The 18,063-nt window shown below is 59.4% G+C and overlaps 3 protein-coding genes across 4 annotated transcripts; all 3 read left to right on the top strand.

The window, feature by feature from the left end:
- Nucleotides 1–791: 791 nt before the first annotated feature.
- Nucleotides 792–2,825, top strand: LOC121491609 (histone H1.0). The gene has a single exon (XM_041756671.1). It carries the CDS (start codon nucleotides 1,148–1,150, stop codon nucleotides 1,730–1,732), a length of 585 nt encoding a protein of 194 aa, XP_041612605.1. The 5' UTR covers nucleotides 792–1,147; the 3' UTR covers nucleotides 1,733–2,825.
- A 641-nt stretch (nucleotides 2,826–3,466) lies between these two features.
- Nucleotides 3,467–9,722, top strand: GCAT (glycine C-acetyltransferase). Its single transcript, XM_041756670.1, has 9 exons — nucleotides 3,467–3,716; nucleotides 5,605–5,735; nucleotides 6,814–6,915; nucleotides 7,363–7,509; nucleotides 8,024–8,178; nucleotides 8,311–8,393; nucleotides 8,584–8,755; nucleotides 8,992–9,113; nucleotides 9,397–9,722. Exons 1-9 carry the CDS (start codon nucleotides 3,521–3,523, stop codon nucleotides 9,546–9,548), a joined length of 1,260 nt encoding a protein of 419 aa, XP_041612604.1. The 5' UTR covers nucleotides 3,467–3,520; the 3' UTR covers nucleotides 9,549–9,722.
- Nucleotides 9,723–13,062: 3,340 nt separating this feature from the next.
- Nucleotides 13,063–16,339, top strand: GALR3 (galanin receptor 3). Of its 2 annotated transcripts, none has more exons than XM_041754387.1 (3): nucleotides 13,063–13,757; nucleotides 14,099–14,476; nucleotides 15,146–16,339. In XM_041754387.1, the coding sequence occupies exons 1-3, from the start codon at nucleotides 13,711–13,713 to the stop codon at nucleotides 15,903–15,905; spliced, it is 1,185 nt and encodes a 394-aa protein (XP_041610321.1). In that variant the 5' UTR covers nucleotides 13,063–13,710; the 3' UTR covers nucleotides 15,906–16,339. The 2 variants fall into 2 exon arrangements, with proteins under 2 accessions (XP_041610321.1, XP_041610322.1); XM_041754388.1 differs by having other exon boundaries at nucleotides 13,078–13,185.
- Nucleotides 16,340–18,063: the final 1,724 nt, after the last annotated feature.

Genomic DNA, 18,063 nt, shown 5'->3' with positions numbered 1-18,063 from the left:
AGGACTCCGGGGACCCGCCCTCACTCCCTGGGGGGTCCCAGGCAGTGCCCGGGTTCGGCCCCGGGAGAGAACCCCCACGCAGGGGTGGGGGGCAGGCTGGGGGAGAGCCCGCCGAGGAGGGGGAAGGGACGAAGTTTGAAAGTGCCCTTCCAACTCTTCCAGGGAAAGTTTGCTCAGGGGCCCCAAGGACAGAGAAGAGGCAGGGGTGCGAGGGGCCCGGTGGTGGGGTGACCCCCCCGAGAGGTGACCGGACCCCGGGGGAGCGACCCCTCCCCCCTGTCCCGGCTCGGCCCGGCTGGGAGTCGCCCGGCTCGGGGCAGCGTGTGTTAGTTGGGGCCGCTTTCCAGCCGCTCCGCCGGGCTGGGGGGTCCCGCCGCGGGCCGGGAGCGGGGTCCCCGGTAGCCCCAGGGGGGAGCTTTGCTACGGGGGGTTTCCCGCACCGGGGCTCCCCGGCCCCGCAGAGCCAGCCCCCCGCAAAGGGGAAATGTGCAGGCGCACCAGCGGTCCTCGGCGCCGTTTGGGGCGCGTGGCGGGCGCGGGGGGCGGCGGCCGGGCCGGCGGGATGCCCGGCGGGGGAGCCCAGGGAGCCAGGCAGCGGTCCCGCGCGGCGGCGGGGAGCGGGAGGGCCCGGGCCGGGGGGAAAGGTCGGATTTGCTGGGCGGAAGAAACACAGATGGCGGCGGCGCGGCGCCATTCCGGGCCGGGAGCAGGCAGCCAGCAGCCCTGTCCTCACCGCGGTCCGCCCGCCGCCGCTAAATACCCGGATGCGCCGCCCGAGCGCCAGACGCGGAGCTGGGAATAGGGAGGCAGAGGAGGCGGAGGCGGAGGCAGAGCCTGAGCCTGAGCCCGAGCCCGAGGCCGAGCCCGATCCCGAGCCCGCGCCCGCGCCCGAGCCCGAGTCCGAGCCCGAGGCGGGCGCCGAGACCGACCGACAGAGCGGCGGGGCTGGGCCGCTCAGACCCGGCCCGGCGAGTCCTCCCGCGAGTCCTCCCGCGCTCCGAGGCGGGTCCCCGAGAGCCGGGCCCGGACCGGCCCGGGAGTCAGGAGGAGCGCCAGAGCAGATCCCGAGTAAGGCTTTCCTCGGCCTCCGACGAGGGCTGGCCCTTTGGAAGGCGCCTCCTTCGACAGCAGGACCAGACAGGCCACCATGACCGAGAACTCTACGTCCACGCCTGCGGCCAAGCCCAAGCGGGCCAAGGCCTCCAAGAAGTCCACAGACCACCCCAAGTATTCAGACATGATCGTGGCTGCCATCCAGGCAGAGAAGAACCGTGCTGGCTCCTCGCGCCAGTCCATCCAGAAGTACATCAAGAGCCACTACAAGGTGGGTGAGAACGCCGACTCGCAGATCAAGTTGTCCATCAAGCGCCTGGTCACCACTGGGGTTCTCAAGCAGACCAAAGGGGTGGGTGCCTCGGGGTCCTTCCGGCTGGCCAAAAGCGACGAGCCCAAGAGGTCAGTGGCCTTCAAGAAGACGAAGAAAGAAGTCAAGAAGGTGGCCGCGCCAAAGAAGGCAGCCAAGCCCAAGAAGGCTGCCTCCAAAGCCCCAAGCAAGAAGCCCAAAGCCACCCCAGTCAAGAAGGCCAAGAAAAAGCCGGCTGCCACGCCCAAGAAAACCAAAAAACCCAAAACTGTCAAGGCCAAGCCGGTCAAGGCATCCAAGCCTAAGAAGGCCAAACCAGTGAAGCCCAAAGCCAAGTCCAGTGCCAAGAGGACCGGCAAGAAGAAGTGACAATGAGGCTTTTCTTGTGGACACTCCTGCCTGTCTCCTATTTTCTGTAAATACTTTTTCTCGTTTCTTCTCTCTTGATCTTCATTTGCCCCTTTGTATTCTGACTTCCTAAGAGACAGAATTTGGATTCCTCAGAAATTAGGGAATAATTCATTTCTCCTTAACCAATCATGCAAGGACAGCAGCCACAACTCTCATCCCTAAGGATGAAAATGTACTTCTATTTTGTTTTGTTGACTTGTTATTAATCTACTTAATGGGTTTAGGGACTTGGGTGGGCTTGTGTGTTTTGTTTGGTTGGATGATTTGTTCACTATGAAGGTAAAGGGGCGGGGAGAATGGGCAAGGCTGCTTGTTGGGACGAGATGAGGGGGACCCCGGAAATGGTAAGGTTTGCAGGAGTACTTTAAGGTCAACCAGCCTAATCTAGGTGGCACACCCCTGAGAGTTCCAGAACCTTGGTGGGGAGAGGGGAGGAGTGGTAGCAGCTGGATGGCAAAGGAGGGAAGTGGGGAAAAAAAAAAACCCTAGGGGGGGGCTGACTTCCACCTTCCAATAGTGAGCAGTGGGGGGTCCAAATCCAGTTTCCTTCTCACTGTGAGTGTGCCCCTGTGGCCTCCCTATTGTCCTGGGGAAGAGAAGGAGGGGATCGAAGTGACAGCTGGTCCCAGAAGCTGTGGCTTCTCTCAGTAAGCTGGAAACTAGCCATTGGGGGGTCTTTGTGGCTTCAGAAAGTCTCCTGTTAAACTGGAGTGGAAATTTTGGGGGAAGGGTGGGGACTCAGCCAAGTGCCTCAGTGTGCCCTGTTAAAACTTGGGTTTTTCCACACAATTGGATTGTATCCTAGGAGGACTTTTTCCTTTTCCCCTGGTTTTTTGGTTCCTCCTGTAGAAGAGGTGATTTTGCTTGGTGGCCTGGTGGGGCTCCAGACCTGCCACCTGCCACTGAAAAACCTCCCAACCTCTTTACTTTTGCGTCTTTTATAAAAGTAGTTGTAGATGAGGGAGGGGGGAGTGGGCGGGAAGTGGACGGTAAGACATACTACAGTTGATTTTGAATTGCTAAGTAGTTTCACAGAGCTAGGTCTGTGTGTCTGTGTGCATATGTATATATACCTATCTAGGGCTAGTATTTTCGTCTCACACCCGGGAGCTGGGAGAAAAAAACCTGTACAGTCGTCTTTTATTTTTAATAATATAGGAAAATGCGCACTTGCGCGTGGTCCGCCCCCCACCCCCTTTTTTTTAAACAAGTGTTATTTGTGCCGGGAAGAATTTGCTGTCTTTGTAATTTTAAAACTTTAAAATAAAATAGAAAAAAAAAAAAAGCGAAACCCTGAGCGGTGCCTTTTTTCCTCACTTTTATGGCCGGAGGCGAATGCGGAGCAATCGGGCCGGCGAGCTAGGGTGGAATCCGGCCGGCGTTTGCACCTGAGAGTGGAGCCCGGCTCCAAGAGTTGGACGGGCACCAGGAAACGGCGCTGAAGGGTGCAGAGCGTGCCTCAGCCTGCTTCTAGGGTCTCGCCTTGGGGTCCCGGCTGCACCTCCTTACCCCGCGAGCGCTGGGTGCGTAGGCTGGGTCTGGGAAGAGGGCGGGGGGCTGGTGGGCGGGGCCCTGAGGCGTCACCCTCCGCGGGGTCGCCTCCCCTTCCCCCACGGGGAGTCGCTGCGCACCCATCAATCCCCTTTCGGACTCCGCCCCCCCGCCCCGATTGGCTGCCGCGGCCCGGCCTCCGGGCCCCGACCGCACGGCGGCGGCCGCAGCTAGGCCGCGGGCAGTGCGGGCAGCATGTGGGCCGGGCGCGTGCTCCGCGCTGCTCCCTCCGCAGCCCCCCGCGGCCGCCGCGCGCTGTCGGCGCTCACCCAGCTGCGTGGCGTCCTGGAGGAGGAGCTGGACGCCATCCGCGGGGCTGGCACCTGGAAGAGCGAGCGGGTCATCACGTCCCGTCAGGGGCCGCGCATCCACGTGGACGGCGTCTCCGGAGGTAACCGTCCGCCCCTGGGAGTCGTCGGAGCGGGCCGGGCGTCCCTCGACCCTTGCGGGGCCTGCGCTGGAACGCACGGCGGAGGGGCGGCCGGGGCGGCGCCTGGCGGGTGGCCCCGCGTGGCCGCTGGCACCTTTCCCGATCTATCAGGCTGACTTTCGGCTTCCCAATGTTAACTGGAACCTCGCTAAACCTGTTTCCACGGGGGGAGGTGATTTGCCCTTGAGCACCTTTTCCACTCAGAGGGTGGGGCTGGAGTGAGACCCGGGCCGTGAGAGCGTGAGAGAAAAAGAGAAGCACCCAGCTGGCTCCCACCGGGCTGCTTCAAGGAAGGGCGGTGCCAAGGTGGCGGCCAGAAGCCCCGCATTTCTGCACCTGCTGCTTTGTGCGGGTCTCCACTACCTGCTGCACGTGGACTCCTGCAAACCCCCAAACGGGGGAATAACAACCCATTTTAAAGACGCTGAAGCTCAGAGATGTGAAATGGCTTCCCCAAAAGCCCCTGCTAGGGACCCCTGGGTGGCTCGGCCGTTGAGCATCTGCCTTCACCCCAGGGCGTGATCCTCGGGTCCCAGGATCGAGTCCCACATCGGGCTCCCTGCGTGGAGCCTGCTTCTTTCTCCCTCTGCCTCTGTCTCTGTGTGTTTCTCATGAATAAATAAATCTTAAAATCTTAAAAAAAAAAAAAAAAAAAAAAAAAGGCCCCTGCTAGCGGCAGGCTGAGCTGGGCTTTGGTCCACATGCTTCCCCATACTGGAGCTGGAAGGTCAGCTAATGGGTCAGAGAAACCAACTTCCTGGCCAGAGTCACAGGGAGCAAGGTTTGGCTGCTGCAGAAATCACACCATGAATTGACCCACTGAGCCTTCCTCATTTCTTTTTTTTTTTTTTTTTTTTTTAAGATTTTATTTATTAGAGAGAGAGAGCGTACATGAGCAGGGAGGAGGGGGAGAGGGAGAAGCAGGCTCCCCTCTGAGCAGGCAACCAGATATGGGACTCCATCCCAGGACCCTGGGATCATGACCAGAGCTGAAGGCACACACTTCACCAATGGGGCCACCCAGGCACACCCAGGCCTTCCTCATTTCTAGCTAACCTCTAGTCACTACCTATCTTGTCTGTGCCAGGCCCCAGGTGGGTCCTGGTTATAAACAGGCTCCCAAACCCACCATGTGCTCAGGAAATAGGCCTGGGATCCTTGGCGCTGTTGTACTCATTTGTAAACCAAGGTCCTAAAAAATCTCTGCCTCTTCCCACCCCCCACTCCCTCCCTCCCACGCACCCTGCCCTTGCCTGGGGGAAGCCTGGAGCAGATCAAAATGGGAGACACAGGTTCTCATCTTACTTTTGAGTCTCCCACACTGAGTGAACCTTGCCCTTTATGGGCCTTAGTTTCCTCCTCAGGTCAGCTGTGTTCACTTTGGACTTTAAGCACATGATTCTGTAGCAGGCAGCAGAGTCATCTGTGTGGAGTTTGGGGTAACCAGGGTGGGCACCTGAGCCCTCTTTCACCTGTGAGGGAACCAAGGCCCAGATGAGGGGCTGCTGGTAGTCTTCGGGGACAGGAGAAGCCTGTGAGGTAGGGCTACATTCCCCTTTGGGTGGAATGGGAGTCAGAGCCAGGGTTTAAACTTCTTATCCCTCAAAGTACCACCTTGAGGGTCTGTTCCATACCTTCCTCTCCTGTGGTTGTCGGATACGGTACCTCCTGGGGCCCCTAGTTCCCTGTCCTGGCCTCTGCCCCAGAGTGGATCACATGGTGCAGTGGTTGCTGCCTCAAGGCTGAATCCAGGTTTGTGTCTTCTCGGAGTCCCCAGGGCCTGGCACTGATGCTTTTCTAGGCCCTTTCTTGCCCTGAGCTTCTGTGTCCACACCATCCTCCACCTTAGGAATACTGAATTTCTGCGCAAACAACTACCTGGGCCTGAGCAGCCACCCTGAGGTGATCCAGGCAGGTCTGCAGGCCCTGGAGGAATTTGGAGCTGGCCTTAGCTCTACCCGTTTCATCTGTGGGACCCAGGTACACAGTGGCTTCTGCGGGGGAGTGTGGGGGTGCCTCGTCCCTAGTGTTGGGCTCTGACTCCAACGGGCTGCTTCCCCCAGTCAGCAGGGCTGGTTTGGCCAGCTCAGCTCATCCCCGGGGCCCTGGGCCCACTCTTAGCCTGGAGCTGTACACCAGAAAGGCCAGGATCAGGCTTCTGTTTTGTTGCGAAAGAAACCTGACCTCTCTGAGCATCGCTTTTCTGAGCTGCATGCAAAAGTGTTTAGAATGGTTCCTGGCACATAGCAGTGCTCAAGAAATGTTGATTAGTTTATTTTGTAAATGTTACAAAATAAACATACAAATGTGAAACTTCTAGTGCTTACTATATACCAAGTATGTATTAAGAGCATTACAAATATTAACTTGATAATGCTCCTAACAGGAAAAAAAAAAAAAAGATAATGCTCCTAACAGTCGTGATAGGTGATATTCTTGTCTCTGTTACAGAGATGAGGAGGCTGAAGCCCAGAGAAGTTAAGTGTCTTACCCTAGGGCACACAGCCTATTATGATAGGAGTTTAACCCAGGTGGCTTGGCTTAACAGTCTGTGCTCCTGACCACTTGTGATTATTATTACACATCTTCCCAGAAAGGGGACGATGAAATGAATATCAGAGGCAGAACTCTAACTCCCAGCCAGGGCACTTCCCAACAAAACCCTCACTTGGACTGAACAGCTTTCAGACGCAAGAATTTGAGGCCCAAATGAGCTTACATAATCCTTTTCTTTGCCATTAAGCAACCAAAAAAGGTACTTAGTCTGATGTCAGGAAGATGTCATGCCTTGGCCACCGTCACCCATAATTCCACATTAGGCCCCAATTACAAAGGAAGATCCAACCAGGAAGAGATACCTAGCAAGCCTGATTCCTCAGTGAGAACCATCTGCCGAGTTCCTGTTGGCTGTGGGGGAGAGACCCTTGTTATGAAGAAAGGGAAAGGCCCAGGCTGTAGGCCTTCTGTGCTGAGTCTGTGACCCTCTAAGCCTCTGTCCCCAGGACTTGTTTCATGTGACCCCGCAGGAATCAACACCTATTTCACTCTGTTTCTTTAGAGCATCCACAAGGATCTAGAAGCAAAGATAGCCCGCTTCCACCAGCGGGAGGATGCCATCCTGTATCCTAGCTGTTTTGATGCCAACGCTGGCCTCTTTGAGGTGTGTGTGGGGCCTCAGGTGGAAGTTGGTGAGGACTGCTAGGCTGTGGAAGGCTTGTTAGTGGGCAGTCAGGAGAACCTGGCAGGATGCCTAGAGGTTCCAGTGCCCATTTCATATGGAGGCTAAGGTCAGGCCAGGTAGGTGCTCCAGGAGGAATCTTCCAGGGCCCTGGGGGGATGATCTATATCAGGGGGAAGGCTGGAGATAACAGGGATCAGGGACTTACCAAACATGTTCTCACCTGCTTTCATAGGGGCTGGGACCTGGTCCAGCCCAGGCCTGGAGGGTAATCTGAGGACCAAGATAGAGGCAGGTAGGGGCTCCTTGCCTCCCTGCCCAGAGGAAGATCCTGGATGGCAGTGAAATTTTATACCAGGAGACATGGGGAGGGAGAACCCCTAGGTGGTTGGGCAGTAGATCCACTCCCAACTGCCTTCTTCCTTCCAGGCCCTGCTGAGCCCACAGGATGCAGTCCTCTCAGACGAGCTGAACCATGCCTCCATCATTGATGGCATCCGTCTGTGCAAGGCCCATAAGTACCGCTACCGCCACCTGGACATGGCTGATTTGGAGGCCAAGCTGCAGGAGGCCCAGGTAAGACAAGGGCCAAGGGTTCCAGGGACGAGAACTGGGCTTATCCTCAGCCTTGCCACTGGTGAATGAACTGAGGCTTGGAGGGACCAACTTGGCACTCACGGCAAAGAACATGAAAGTTGGAAACAGACTTGAATCCAAATCCCTCAGCCCCAGGGCTTTATTCCACTGTACCATGCTGCCTTGACTTTTAGCAAGCACCTCATGTGTGGCAGGGCCTGCTAGGCATAAAGGGGGATGAGCTTAGGGATGGAAATGGCCCCATCATACCCTCCCTCTCAGAGGGGAGACTGAGCTGCTCTCACTGGCTAGGACTGCCCTGGAAGAGGTGGGCAAGGCTCAGGGAAGCACAGATGGGGGCCAGCATGTGCCAGCCCCAAGACAGTAATGCTTATGTGTCTGCTTCTGTGCCAGACACTGGGCAGGGTGAGCTCTTAGAGCCCCCTGCATAGAGAATGGGTGGTTTGGCCCAACTTGGGACATGAGCCATCACCTGTCCATGGCTTCCCTGCAGAATCATCGACTGCGCCTGGTGGCCACTGACGGGGCCTTTTCCATGGACGGGGACATAGCACCCCTGCGGGAGATCTGCCACCTTGCCTCTCGATATGGTGCCCTGGTTTTTGTGGATGAATGCCACGCTACTGGCTTCCTGGGGGCCACAGGACGGTGGGAGCATGCGTCACCTAGGGCCTTGGGTTGGGCTTCTAAGGGTGGGTGGGAAACCAGGAAGTCAGCCCCTAAACCTAACCCATGATACTTGGGCGGCCGGTGGTGACAGTGGTAGCTTCCCTTCTGCAGAGGCACAGATGAGCTGCTGGGCGTGATGGACCAGGTCACCATCATCAACTCAACACTGGGGAAGGCACTGGGTGGAGCCTCAGGTACCTGCAGAGTTGTGCCCCTGGGGTCCCCTTATCCACTTGCAGGTCCCTGGAGGAGTCTCAGGGAAGGTGGGGGATGGAGAGCTGGGACCATACAGAAGAGAGCAGCAGGGACTGTCCTGTCAGGAGGGCCCTGGGGTAAGCTCTGGCACCTGGCCTCTGACTCCCACCCTTCTCCCCTTGTCCTCAGGGGGCTATACGACGGGGCCTGGGCCCCTGGTGTCCCTGCTACGGCAGCGCGCCCGGCCCTACCTCTTCTCCAACAGTCTGCCACCTGCTGTCGTAGGCTGTGCCTCCAAGGCCCTGGACCTACTCATGGAGAGCAATGCCATTGTCCAGTCTATGGCAGCCAAGACCCAGCGGTGCGGTGCCTGGCAGGGGTTGGGCAGGCTGGGGTGGGGGAGCTGTGTTTTCATCACCCATTTTGGTCTGCCTGTTCCTCTGCCTGGCTCCCCATCTGCCGCTCTGGGTCTGCATCTGTCTCCGTTGGCCCATCCTGCAGACTCAGGCACAGATCTTGGATCACATGCCCATCAGGAGTGCATGTGAACACTCCACAGCCCCCTGGCTCCCTGTGACACCCAGCTTGTGTCCACAGTTTCCGCAGTAAGATGGAGGCTGCTGGCTTCACTGTCTTGGGAGCCGGTCACCCCATTTGCCCTGTGATGCTGGGTGATGCTCGGCTGGCTTCTTGCATGGCAGATGACATGCTAAAGCGAGGTAAGGAAGCTGGGGCAAGAGGACCAGTTATGGGTCCTAAGAGGAAAAAGGAGGGAACCCCTATACTGTGAATGCTCCCCCATACCCTCACCCTACTACGCCTTTTAGACCAGCTGTCTGTCCAAGCCGAAAATCCCAGGCCGTGACTCAGTCTCATGTCTGTGAGACCTTGGGTGCCTCCCTTGCCCTCTGTGACCCTCAGGAGAGGAGGCACCATGTGTCATGTCTCCCAAAGCCTATTTAGCTTTGGTGAGCCCCGGATTGACCCTCTCTACTTTACCAGGCATCTTTGTCATCGGGTTCAGCTATCCAGTGGTCCCCAAGAACAAGGCCCGGATCCGGGTGCAGATCTCAGCCGTGCACAGCGAGGAGGACATTGACCGCTGTGTGGAGGCCTTCGTGGAGGTGGGGCGGCTGCATGGGGCACTACCCTGACCCAGCTGGTGACAAGCAGAGCCAAGGTCTCCCTCCCTCCACATTGACAGAAGGGCCCTTTGGTCAGCCCAGTCCTGAGGCACTGAGTCCTCTCAAAGTCCTCGGGCTGGGCTGGGCTGGGGTAGGCCAAGTGTGTAGTCAAGAGTGTCAAGCAACAATGTGGAAACAGGCTGACATGTCGGTGTGCTTTATTCTCTCTGGGCAGGCCCAGCCCTGTGACCAGCTAAAGAACCAGGCAGGAGCTGGGGCTCTGAGGGCAGGCTCCTGAGTAGATAGATGTCGGTGCTGACCTCTGAGGTTAACCCCAGGTGAAGATGAGACCCAGGCAGCACTGGTAATACAGGCAGGGGCCCCCATGTAGCACAACTGGATTCTGTGCTGCTGGAGAGGGCAGCTGCGCACCAACCCTGCAGGCCTTTTCCCACCCCATTTACTCTTCAGCCCCCGGAGAACACCTCATTTCCTACTCCCCATCCAAAAGATGGCATACAGCTGCCCAGATAAGGAGGAGCTGAGCACCCAAACCCATGTGTGGAAGGAGAGGCAGAGGATTCAAGCCCCAAAGGAAAGAATGTGGGTCACTATGGGAAAAGCCCCTGACAGTCTGGAACCATGTATTCTATGCCACTTTGTCCCTGACTCAGTGGCCTTGGGCAAGCCCCTTCACCTGTGTGTGCCTCAGTTTCCCGCACTTTACCAAGAATGAATGTTACATAGACAGCTAGGGTCCCTTCATCCCTCTCACTCCAGGTCTAGTGGCCGGCTGATCAGGCGCCAGGGAGTGCAGTGAGTCCAGGCTCCGGAATCCAGGCCTTGGACTCAACTGGGCAGTCCCACAGGCAAGGCTCTCAGGATAGGCAATTTGCTGCCACTAAGGCCCCATCCACACTTGTCCCCAACTAGGACTCGCTCCTCCCCTAGTGGACATGATGAGAACCCCCTTCCCATAGTCGCTGTCCCTGGTCCTTGTCTCTTCACTGGCCTTCCCCTCTAGGTTTGATGGACTGGGGGGGGGGGGGGGGGCAGGTGGGATAGGCTCAGATTCACCCCAGCTCCAGCCTCAGCGTGGTGTAGCTTTGGGGAACTCATACCTTGCTGAAGGTAGAGCAGAGAGGATGAGAAGGCCCTTCCTCGTTCACGACAAGGAACTGGAACACCCTTCTCCGTGTCTTTGAACCTCAGCCCTGCCTGTAGCCTGGAACGGTCTGGGCGAGCTTCGGGGATCCTAACTCTGGGATTCTGGGAATCCTAGCTTGTGGTCTGGAGGAGCTTGCAGCTGGGGACCAGGAGCTCCAGGTGCTGGGAGATGGCAGCCCAAGGAAGAGGACTGCTTCCGCCACATCAGCAGCCTCAATAGGCGCAGGCCGCCGCCACCGGGTAGTGTGCCTGGCGCTGGCTCAGGCGCACTGCTGCAGCGGCGAGGGCTTAGGCCTGGCACCGGCCCGGGCCAAGCCAGAGGCTTGATGCACGCGTGACCTGCGTAGGCCGGCGGTTACACGGGGTGGCCACCAGCAGCCACCAGCCACGCGTTCCAGTAGTAGGTGTGGCGTACCCTGCGGGGCCAGAAACCCGGGCCCAGGTCCACCGCCCGAGGCGCAGGACAAGCCAGAGGGGCTCTGCCTGGGGCTCCCGGCCGCCACCGCTGGCGCTGCGCCCCCTGGCGGCTGGCGTGGGCGGCTGCCTTGCGGCGGCGGCGCCACGCCCGTGGGTCAGCGTGCCGACCTGTGCCGGCTGCGCCCGCCGCCCTCCGGAAGGGCTGGTGGGAAGCTCCCCCGGCGCGGCTGCAGCTTTGGGTGCGCGTTCCGGTGGCCGCCCGATGCCCGGGACAGTCGAAGGGCCGCGGATCAGCCGCACCTCCCCCTCCCGCGGGCCGGAGCTCGTCCCGAGGCCGCCCCCACGGCGCGCTCCGCGTCCTCTGCGTGGGGCCCCAGGTTCGAGGCTGCGGGGCCCGGAGCAAGAGGAGGAGGGGGCGCCAGGGACGCGCTGGGGCCCGACCTTGACGCGTGCTTTCTGCCGGCCCCACACCGGCCCTCCAGCCGCCTCCACCCTCCCGTCCCCGCTCCTTCCCTCGGGCTCAGCTATCCTATCAGCCTTGTCCTGCTGGGAGTTCTCGCCCTCCTGTAGCAGCCCATCCAGAGTCCTGCCCTGGGCCAGGAGCCGGTTGGGCCGGAGGCTCCCCAAAACAGGGAGGATAATGTGCCAGGGATCTGGGGGGCTTTCAGAGTTCAGGGTGGTGATAGACCTCTGACAGTCAAGGATTCTAAAACCCCGGTGCTCTGGGGCTGGAATCTTACAATTCTGCACTCCATGGATCATGACATTCTACCATTCTAATTCCTTAATTCAATTCTGATAGCTCTGAATTCAGGGCAGTGTAGGTATGAGTCCTAATATCTTCCGTTTAGTGAATATTTCTAAGAATTCCAGGGATGTTCTGTATCTAGCGTGAGTGACATCAGACTTTCAAGAAATACCTCTGAGCACTGGGGAAAATCCCAGGGGCCTGGGAGGAGCTAATTCTGAAGAGTCCCTTCCCCAGCATCCTGGGTCTTGAATGCAAGCCCCATCGGTCCCAAGAAAGTGTCCCAGCTTCTAGAAAGACTACATGTAGTCCCTACTACCTCTTCTCTCCCTTAATTCATTGCAGATTGTTCTGTCCCCATTACACTTGTCCAGTTTACCAACAACCTCACTGTTACAAAATTCAGTGTACCTTACCCTCCCCACCCCACTCCCTGACTAGTCTCTCTAACCCTCTGGAAGCATTTGGCCACGTGGCCTACTCCTCCAAAAGTTCCAGGCTAGAACCCTGTGCATGGCTGAACCACACAGCCATTCACCAAGACCGATTAATCTCTGGCTTTTGTGGGGACAGGAGGCTTCTAACAGATCAGTCACTAGATCATTCCCCTTCTCTCCATCCTCACCCCAGGCCAAAATAAACTGATTACAAACTAAATAAGCAGAACATGTCCCTGCTCTAAGACTTTCACTAGTTTCCTATTGCCCTCAGGCTAAAGCCAAACTCTGGATTGGCACCAAAGCATTCCATCTCCAGCCAGACAGAACCTCTGAAATAAGCTTCGGAAAGCTGATGGGCCCCAGGATTTTCAGGGCCTGGGGGGAGGAGTCCTATCTGGTCTTCAGAAAAGAGACTCATTCTGGTTTCCTAGCCTAGGACACCCTATTCAAGATGAGGAATCCTTTCTGAGCTTGGTATGGGGCAGGGAGAGGGAAGATGGAGAGGGAGTTAGTAGGCAGGAGGTGGGAGTGCCAGGAATGGGCTGGGCCCTGGGCATGGAGGGGTTAACTGCAAAGCGAATCTCAGAGAGTGAGATCAATGGGTTCCTCACTGCAGAAAGAGGCAGATGCAACGCAGGGAGGTAGAAAAGAACCAGGCAGAAGAGCATGCCACCCGAGGGAAATCAGGCACCGAGCAGGAGGTGGCCAGTGTCTACTCCGGAGGGAGTGCCCAAGTCTGGCTCGGCAGAGGAGGTGCCTTAAAAGAGAAGACGGAGAAGTGGGAGGCAGAGCTGCACCTGCAGGGAGGCGCCTAGGGGCAGCCCCTGAGCCAAGAGGCAGCCCCAGTCTGGCCGGTTCACCCAGGACCAAGCAGGGCTCAGTGCCCAGAGTTGAGGTGGGTGCTGCCCATCCTGAGCTTCGGGGCAGGGTGGGCTTGCTGCATGCTGGGGGTTGGGGGCGCAGATACTACCTTTTTTCTCTCCTTCCTTCCCGTCCCCCCACTCTGCAACCCCACCATGCCCTTAATTTGTCCCACCAACCCAGAGATCCCAAGCATGCAAGGGGATCCACAGGTAGTGGCCGATCTGGGCCGTGGGGTGGAGCAAGTGTGAGAGGGGGCACAGCCGGCATAAATGCACGCACACATACTTGCACATTGTCAGAGGTACCACCTGTTAACAGGCTGTCAGATGAGCGCTCCAGTCTGGGCGTCAGGCTACCAGGGTGGTAACAGCCCCGGATCTGCCACTCAAAGTGTGATATTAACCTCCCATGTCCCCTCTCTGAGCCTCAATTTCCTCTTGTGCAGAAAGGGCGTAGCGACTGATATGGATTTCCCTGCTGTGCCCTGTGGGGCTTTCACTAAATTGGACTTTATGATGACTCAGGGATATCACCCAAGTCTTGCTGACTTTGACCCATGTCCAAGACTCTTCCCTGGGCTTCAAACCCCCATGGAGAAGTAAGGTAGATATATCAGCAACTTGGGTTGGATTTGCCCCCCTCCCATCTGCCATGTCCTCACCCTCCATCCTGCCTGGAGTTGTCCATCACCTAATTCATGGGAGTGTCCCCTAGGAAACTGAGAAACCCACCTCAGACGCATATGCAACTGTGCCAGGCTTGCACAAGTGGAGGGAGCTCAGTGATAACTTTTGGCCATCTCCCCACTCCCATCCCCGACCCCCATGAGCTCTATGCCCAGGAGACCTGGCTGGGCCCAGGCCAGGGGCCTGGATTGAGACCCCTGGATCGAGTGACCAGAGCCGGGGGGCTCCTGTCTGAGGACTCCAGCTTCTTTTCCTCAGGTGCCCATCAGATGGGGAGATGGCTGATGCACAGAACATCTCGCTAGACAGCCCAGGGGGCGTGGGCGCTGTGGCAGTGCCCGTGGTGTTTGCCCTCATCTTCCTGCTGGGCACAGTGGGCAATGGGCTGGTGCTGGCTGTGCTGCTGCAGCCCAGCCCGAGCGCCTGGCAGGAGCCTGGCAGCACTACGGACCTATTCATCCTCAACCTAGCGGTGGCCGACCTCTGCTTCATCCTGTGCTGCGTGCCCTTCCAGGCCGCCATCTACACGCTGGACGCCTGGCTCTTTGGGGCCCTTGTCTGTAAGGCTGTGCACCTGCTCATCTACCTCACCATGTATGCCAGCAGCTTCACGCTGGCCGCCGTCTCGGTGGACAGGTGGGCTGTGCCCGGGACCTGGCTGGGTCTGGGCTGGGGAGGGAAGACCTGAACAGATTCCTTAGGAAGGAGAGAACGGGGAGCCAAAAAGGAAATGGGAGGGAGAGAAGGGTCAGCTCTGTGGCCCCCACCAACCAGTCTCTGGGCGGCAGCAGAGTGTCCTTGAGGGGACCATCCTGCCTTCCCCCCACTCCATTGTGAGCCTCCAGGGGACATCTCTGTGTCTCACGTGTGGGCACAGAGCCCTACACGTAGTAGATGCCCTGTGTCGCATGAATGGCAAAAAGAACACATGAATGAATTCACCAGGTGTTTTATTACTGCCCACACCTGACCCGCTCTGCGGTCATCCCTGCCTTCGTCGTTCCGAACTTGGGGTCCAAGCCAGGCTCACTGTCCCTTCCCTCCGAGCCTCTAACCCAGCCTTGCTGGGTGCCAGGCACTGCCCTAAGCGCTTGGCCTGTTGATGCCCTTCACCCTGTAGCCCCCTGCAGGCGGGTGGCGCCCTCTCGCCCCTGCTGCCCAGACCCGGAAAGCCAGGCCAGCGGCCCCAGGTCCCGGCGCAGCGTCCAGGCGGGTGCGGGGCGGGGGCGGGGGCGGGGGGCGCGGGGGCGGGGGGGGGCGCTCGGCCCCCCGCCGCGCTGACCCGCGCCCCCCGCCCGCCCGCAGGTACCTGGCCGTCCGGCACCCGCTGCGCTCGCGGGCCCTGCGCACGCCGCGCAACGCCCGCGCCGCCGTGGGCCTGGTGTGGCTGCTGGCGGCGCTCTTCTCGGCGCCCTACCTCAGCTACTACGGCACGGTGCGCTACGGCGCGCTGGAGCTCTGCGTGCCCGCCTGGGAGGACGCGCGCCGGCGCGCCCTGGACGTGGCCACCTTCGCCGCCGGCTACCTGCTGCCCGTGGCCGTGGTGAGCCTGGCCTACGCGCGCACGCTGCGCTTCCTGTGGGCGGCCGTGGGCCCCGCGGGCGCGGCGGCGGAGGCCCGGAGACGGGCCACGGGCCGCGCGGGGCGCGCCATGCTGGCGGTGGCCGCGCTCTACGCCCTCTGCTGGGGCCCGCACCACGCGCTCATCCTCTGCTTCTGGTTCGGCCGCTTCGCCTTCAGCCCGGCCACCTACGCCTGCCGCCTGGCCTCGCACTGCCTCGCCTACGCCAACTCCTGCCTCAACCCGCTCGTCTACGCGCTCGCCTCGCGGCACTTCCGCGCGCGCTTCCGCCGCCTGTGGCCCTGCGGCCGCCGCCACCGCCGCCACCGCGCCCGCCGCCGCGTCCGCCCCGCCACCGCCACCGCGGGCCCCGCCGGCCGCCCCGGGGACGCCCGGCCTCGAGGGAGGCTGGCGGCGGGCGGCGGCCGCGGCGGGGCCCCCGGGGGAGAGGCCGCGCGCGCCGCAGGGGCTGGCCGAGCCCCGTCCGCCCTGGGCCCCGACTGAGCCTCGTGCGCCTCCTCTGTGCCGGTGACCCCGGGCACGACCCCACGGGGCGGATGGCGCCAACCCCGGGCGGCAGTCCCCCCAGGCGCCCTGGCCGAGCTGGGGCTCCAGCCCGGCGGACACCCCTGGATGGTGACACTGGGTCACCCCAGCTAAGCGCAGCCCCCCCAGACAGCCCCCCGGGTCTGGAGTCTGGCCACAGCCAGCCGGCCTGAGAGCAGGCCTCTGCCCACGCCTCCAGCTTGGTCAGCACCTTCTAGGCGCGGCTTCCTCCGCTACCTTTCACCAGGCCCCTTCTCCCTTCCAGACGGCGTCTAGCAGCATAGTTATGAAGCATTTACTGTGGATTTTCTGCGGTGCTACGTTCTTCAACCTAAGCATCAAAGCAGCTTTGCAAGGTAGATACAATTAGTTCCCTTTCTACAGACGTAGAAATCAAGGATCAGAAAAGGTTAATGATTGGGAGCGCCTGGCTGGCTTAGTAGGTGGCGCATATGACTTTTGATCTAGGGGTTGTGGGTTCCAGCCCCCTGAGTGTAGAGATTATTCAAAAATAAAATCTTTAAAAAAAAAAAAAAGGTTTAATGATTTGCCCAAGGTCACATAGCTAGTGTCTAGCAGAAGTTGGATTCAGATCCACTGCAATTTCGCTTTTCCTGCTCAATGGAACCATCTTCTCCACCTTTGGGGCCTCTGCTGTCGGTTTGCATCGTTTCCAAGGCTTTACTCTGCTCTTTCTGGTTCTGCATCAGCACTCTTCCCTAAACAGGCAGCTCGCCAGACTTGACTGGATGCCGTGGAAACCTCAGAGGGCTCCCAGTCCCTTTCCTTAGGATTGTTCTGTTCAGGTACTCAGGCCAGCAAGTCCTGTGGGCTTCCCCCCCAGCCGCACAGTCCTAGGTCCGTCGCCTGACCCAAACCCCTTGCATTATTCCTTCAGCCACTTGGTGCTCCTGGCTCAGGTGAGACACTGAGCCACACTCGGGTCCCAGCTGGCAGCCCTGGCTGCCCTGTGGCCCTCTCTCTCCCTGTCCATGCACACAGCAGGGTAGTCTGTGGCTCTGGAAACCTCCTAATTAACCAATAAATCAGTCCCGATGGTTGCAGAGCTACCCACTTCCCTCCCTCTCTCCCCTCCGCACACATCAATAATATTTATTAGCTTCAGGCAGAGGCCTGAGACCTTTCGGCCTCCTTGTCTCCTTGGCACACCTCCCGGCTGCTAGGCACCCTGGGAAGGCCCCTCCCTGACAGTAGGCAGCTGCCGAGTCCTTCTCACTGCCTGCCACCTGCCATAGACCCTGGGGGTCAGAGTGTCAGTCACCCTACACAGGGGGGCCCAGCACAAGGGCCTGACAGCAGGTCCGGCGCTCTTTCTACCACGTGTCTGCCAAGGTTCCCATGGCTGGCTCAGGCTGCAACGGTGGGAGTGTTTCTCAGATGGCAGGGGCGTGATGCTGCCTGCTTCTACAGCACCCAGCACAGCCTCTACCTCCCTGTTGCCACCACTCACACCTCCGCTGGCTGCTCTGTGCCTCGGAGACAGGAGACCTCCATTTTCAGTAGAAACAGGTAGCTTGACCAAAGCCAAGTGGCAAATTCGCGGCAGAGTTGGGATCCTAACTGGGCCCGACCGACGGCTCCCGTGGCAGGCCCAGCAGCCCAGGGAAACATGTTAGACCATCTGACAAAGTTCACCACACGACACAGGTGAGTGCCTTCAAAGCCGAATGGGGAACATCTTTCCGGGTGTGCTTATGCTGTGCTTGGTCCGGCCAACAAGCGGGGCTGCTGCTCCTGCGGTCAGCCCTGTGAGTGTGGACAAGCGGCTGACCCACCACAGCCTCCGTCTGGGACAGGAGAGAGGTCAGATCACCTGGCCAGGGAGTGGCAGGGCCAGTTTGAACCTGCGTGAGACCCCAGGCCTGGGGAAGGGGCGGTGGGTCCGGGGGGGGTCCTCCACGGTGGCCTGGGGCTCTGCTTACCTGGCAGGCGACAGTTGTACAGCTCAAGCCCCTGCCTGGACTCCAGGGCCTGCTTCTGAAGCGAGTCGTCGGGCCCACTGGGGCCAGGTAAACAAAGCCAGAGGCTCCGGCTAATGGAGCCTCTGGACCACAGTAGGCACACAGCAGGTATTTGATGCATGAAAACGGAAATG

The sequence above is a fragment of the Vulpes lagopus genome, chromosome 5, assembly GCF_018345385.1.
Source record: "Vulpes lagopus strain Blue_001 chromosome 5, ASM1834538v1, whole genome shotgun sequence".
NCBI classification, from domain to species: domain Eukaryota; kingdom Metazoa; phylum Chordata; class Mammalia; order Carnivora; family Canidae; genus Vulpes; species Vulpes lagopus.
The sequence above is the reverse complement of the archived record's forward strand: the minus strand, read 5'-3'. Positions and strand labels throughout refer to the sequence as shown.

Coding starts and splice junctions, on each gene's coding strand:
- LOC121491609 (XM_041756671.1), top strand. CDS start 1,148: ATGACCGAGAACTCTACGTCCACGCCTGCGGCCAAGCCCAAGCGGGCC.
- GCAT (XM_041756670.1), top strand. CDS start 3,521: ATGTGGGCCGGGCGCGTGCTCCGCGCTGCTCCCTCCGCAGCCCCCCGC. Junction 6,916..7,362: donor CCAACGCTGGCCTCTTTGAG/GTGTGTGTGGGG, acceptor TCTTCCTTCCAG/GCCCTGCTGAGCCCACAGGA. Junction 8,756..8,991: donor ATGGCAGCCAAGACCCAGCG/GTGCGGTGCCTG, acceptor TTGTGTCCACAG/TTTCCGCAGTAAGATGGAGG.
- GALR3 (XM_041754387.1), top strand. CDS start 13,711: ATGTCCAAGACTCTTCCCTGGGCTTCAAACCCCCATGGAGAAGTAAG. Junction 13,758..14,098: donor AACCCCCATGGAGAAGTAAG/GTAGATATATCA, acceptor TCTTTTCCTCAG/GTGCCCATCAGATGGGGAGA. Junction 14,477..15,145: donor GCCGCCGTCTCGGTGGACAG/GTGGGCTGTGCC, acceptor GCCCGCCCGCAG/GTACCTGGCCGTCCGGCACC.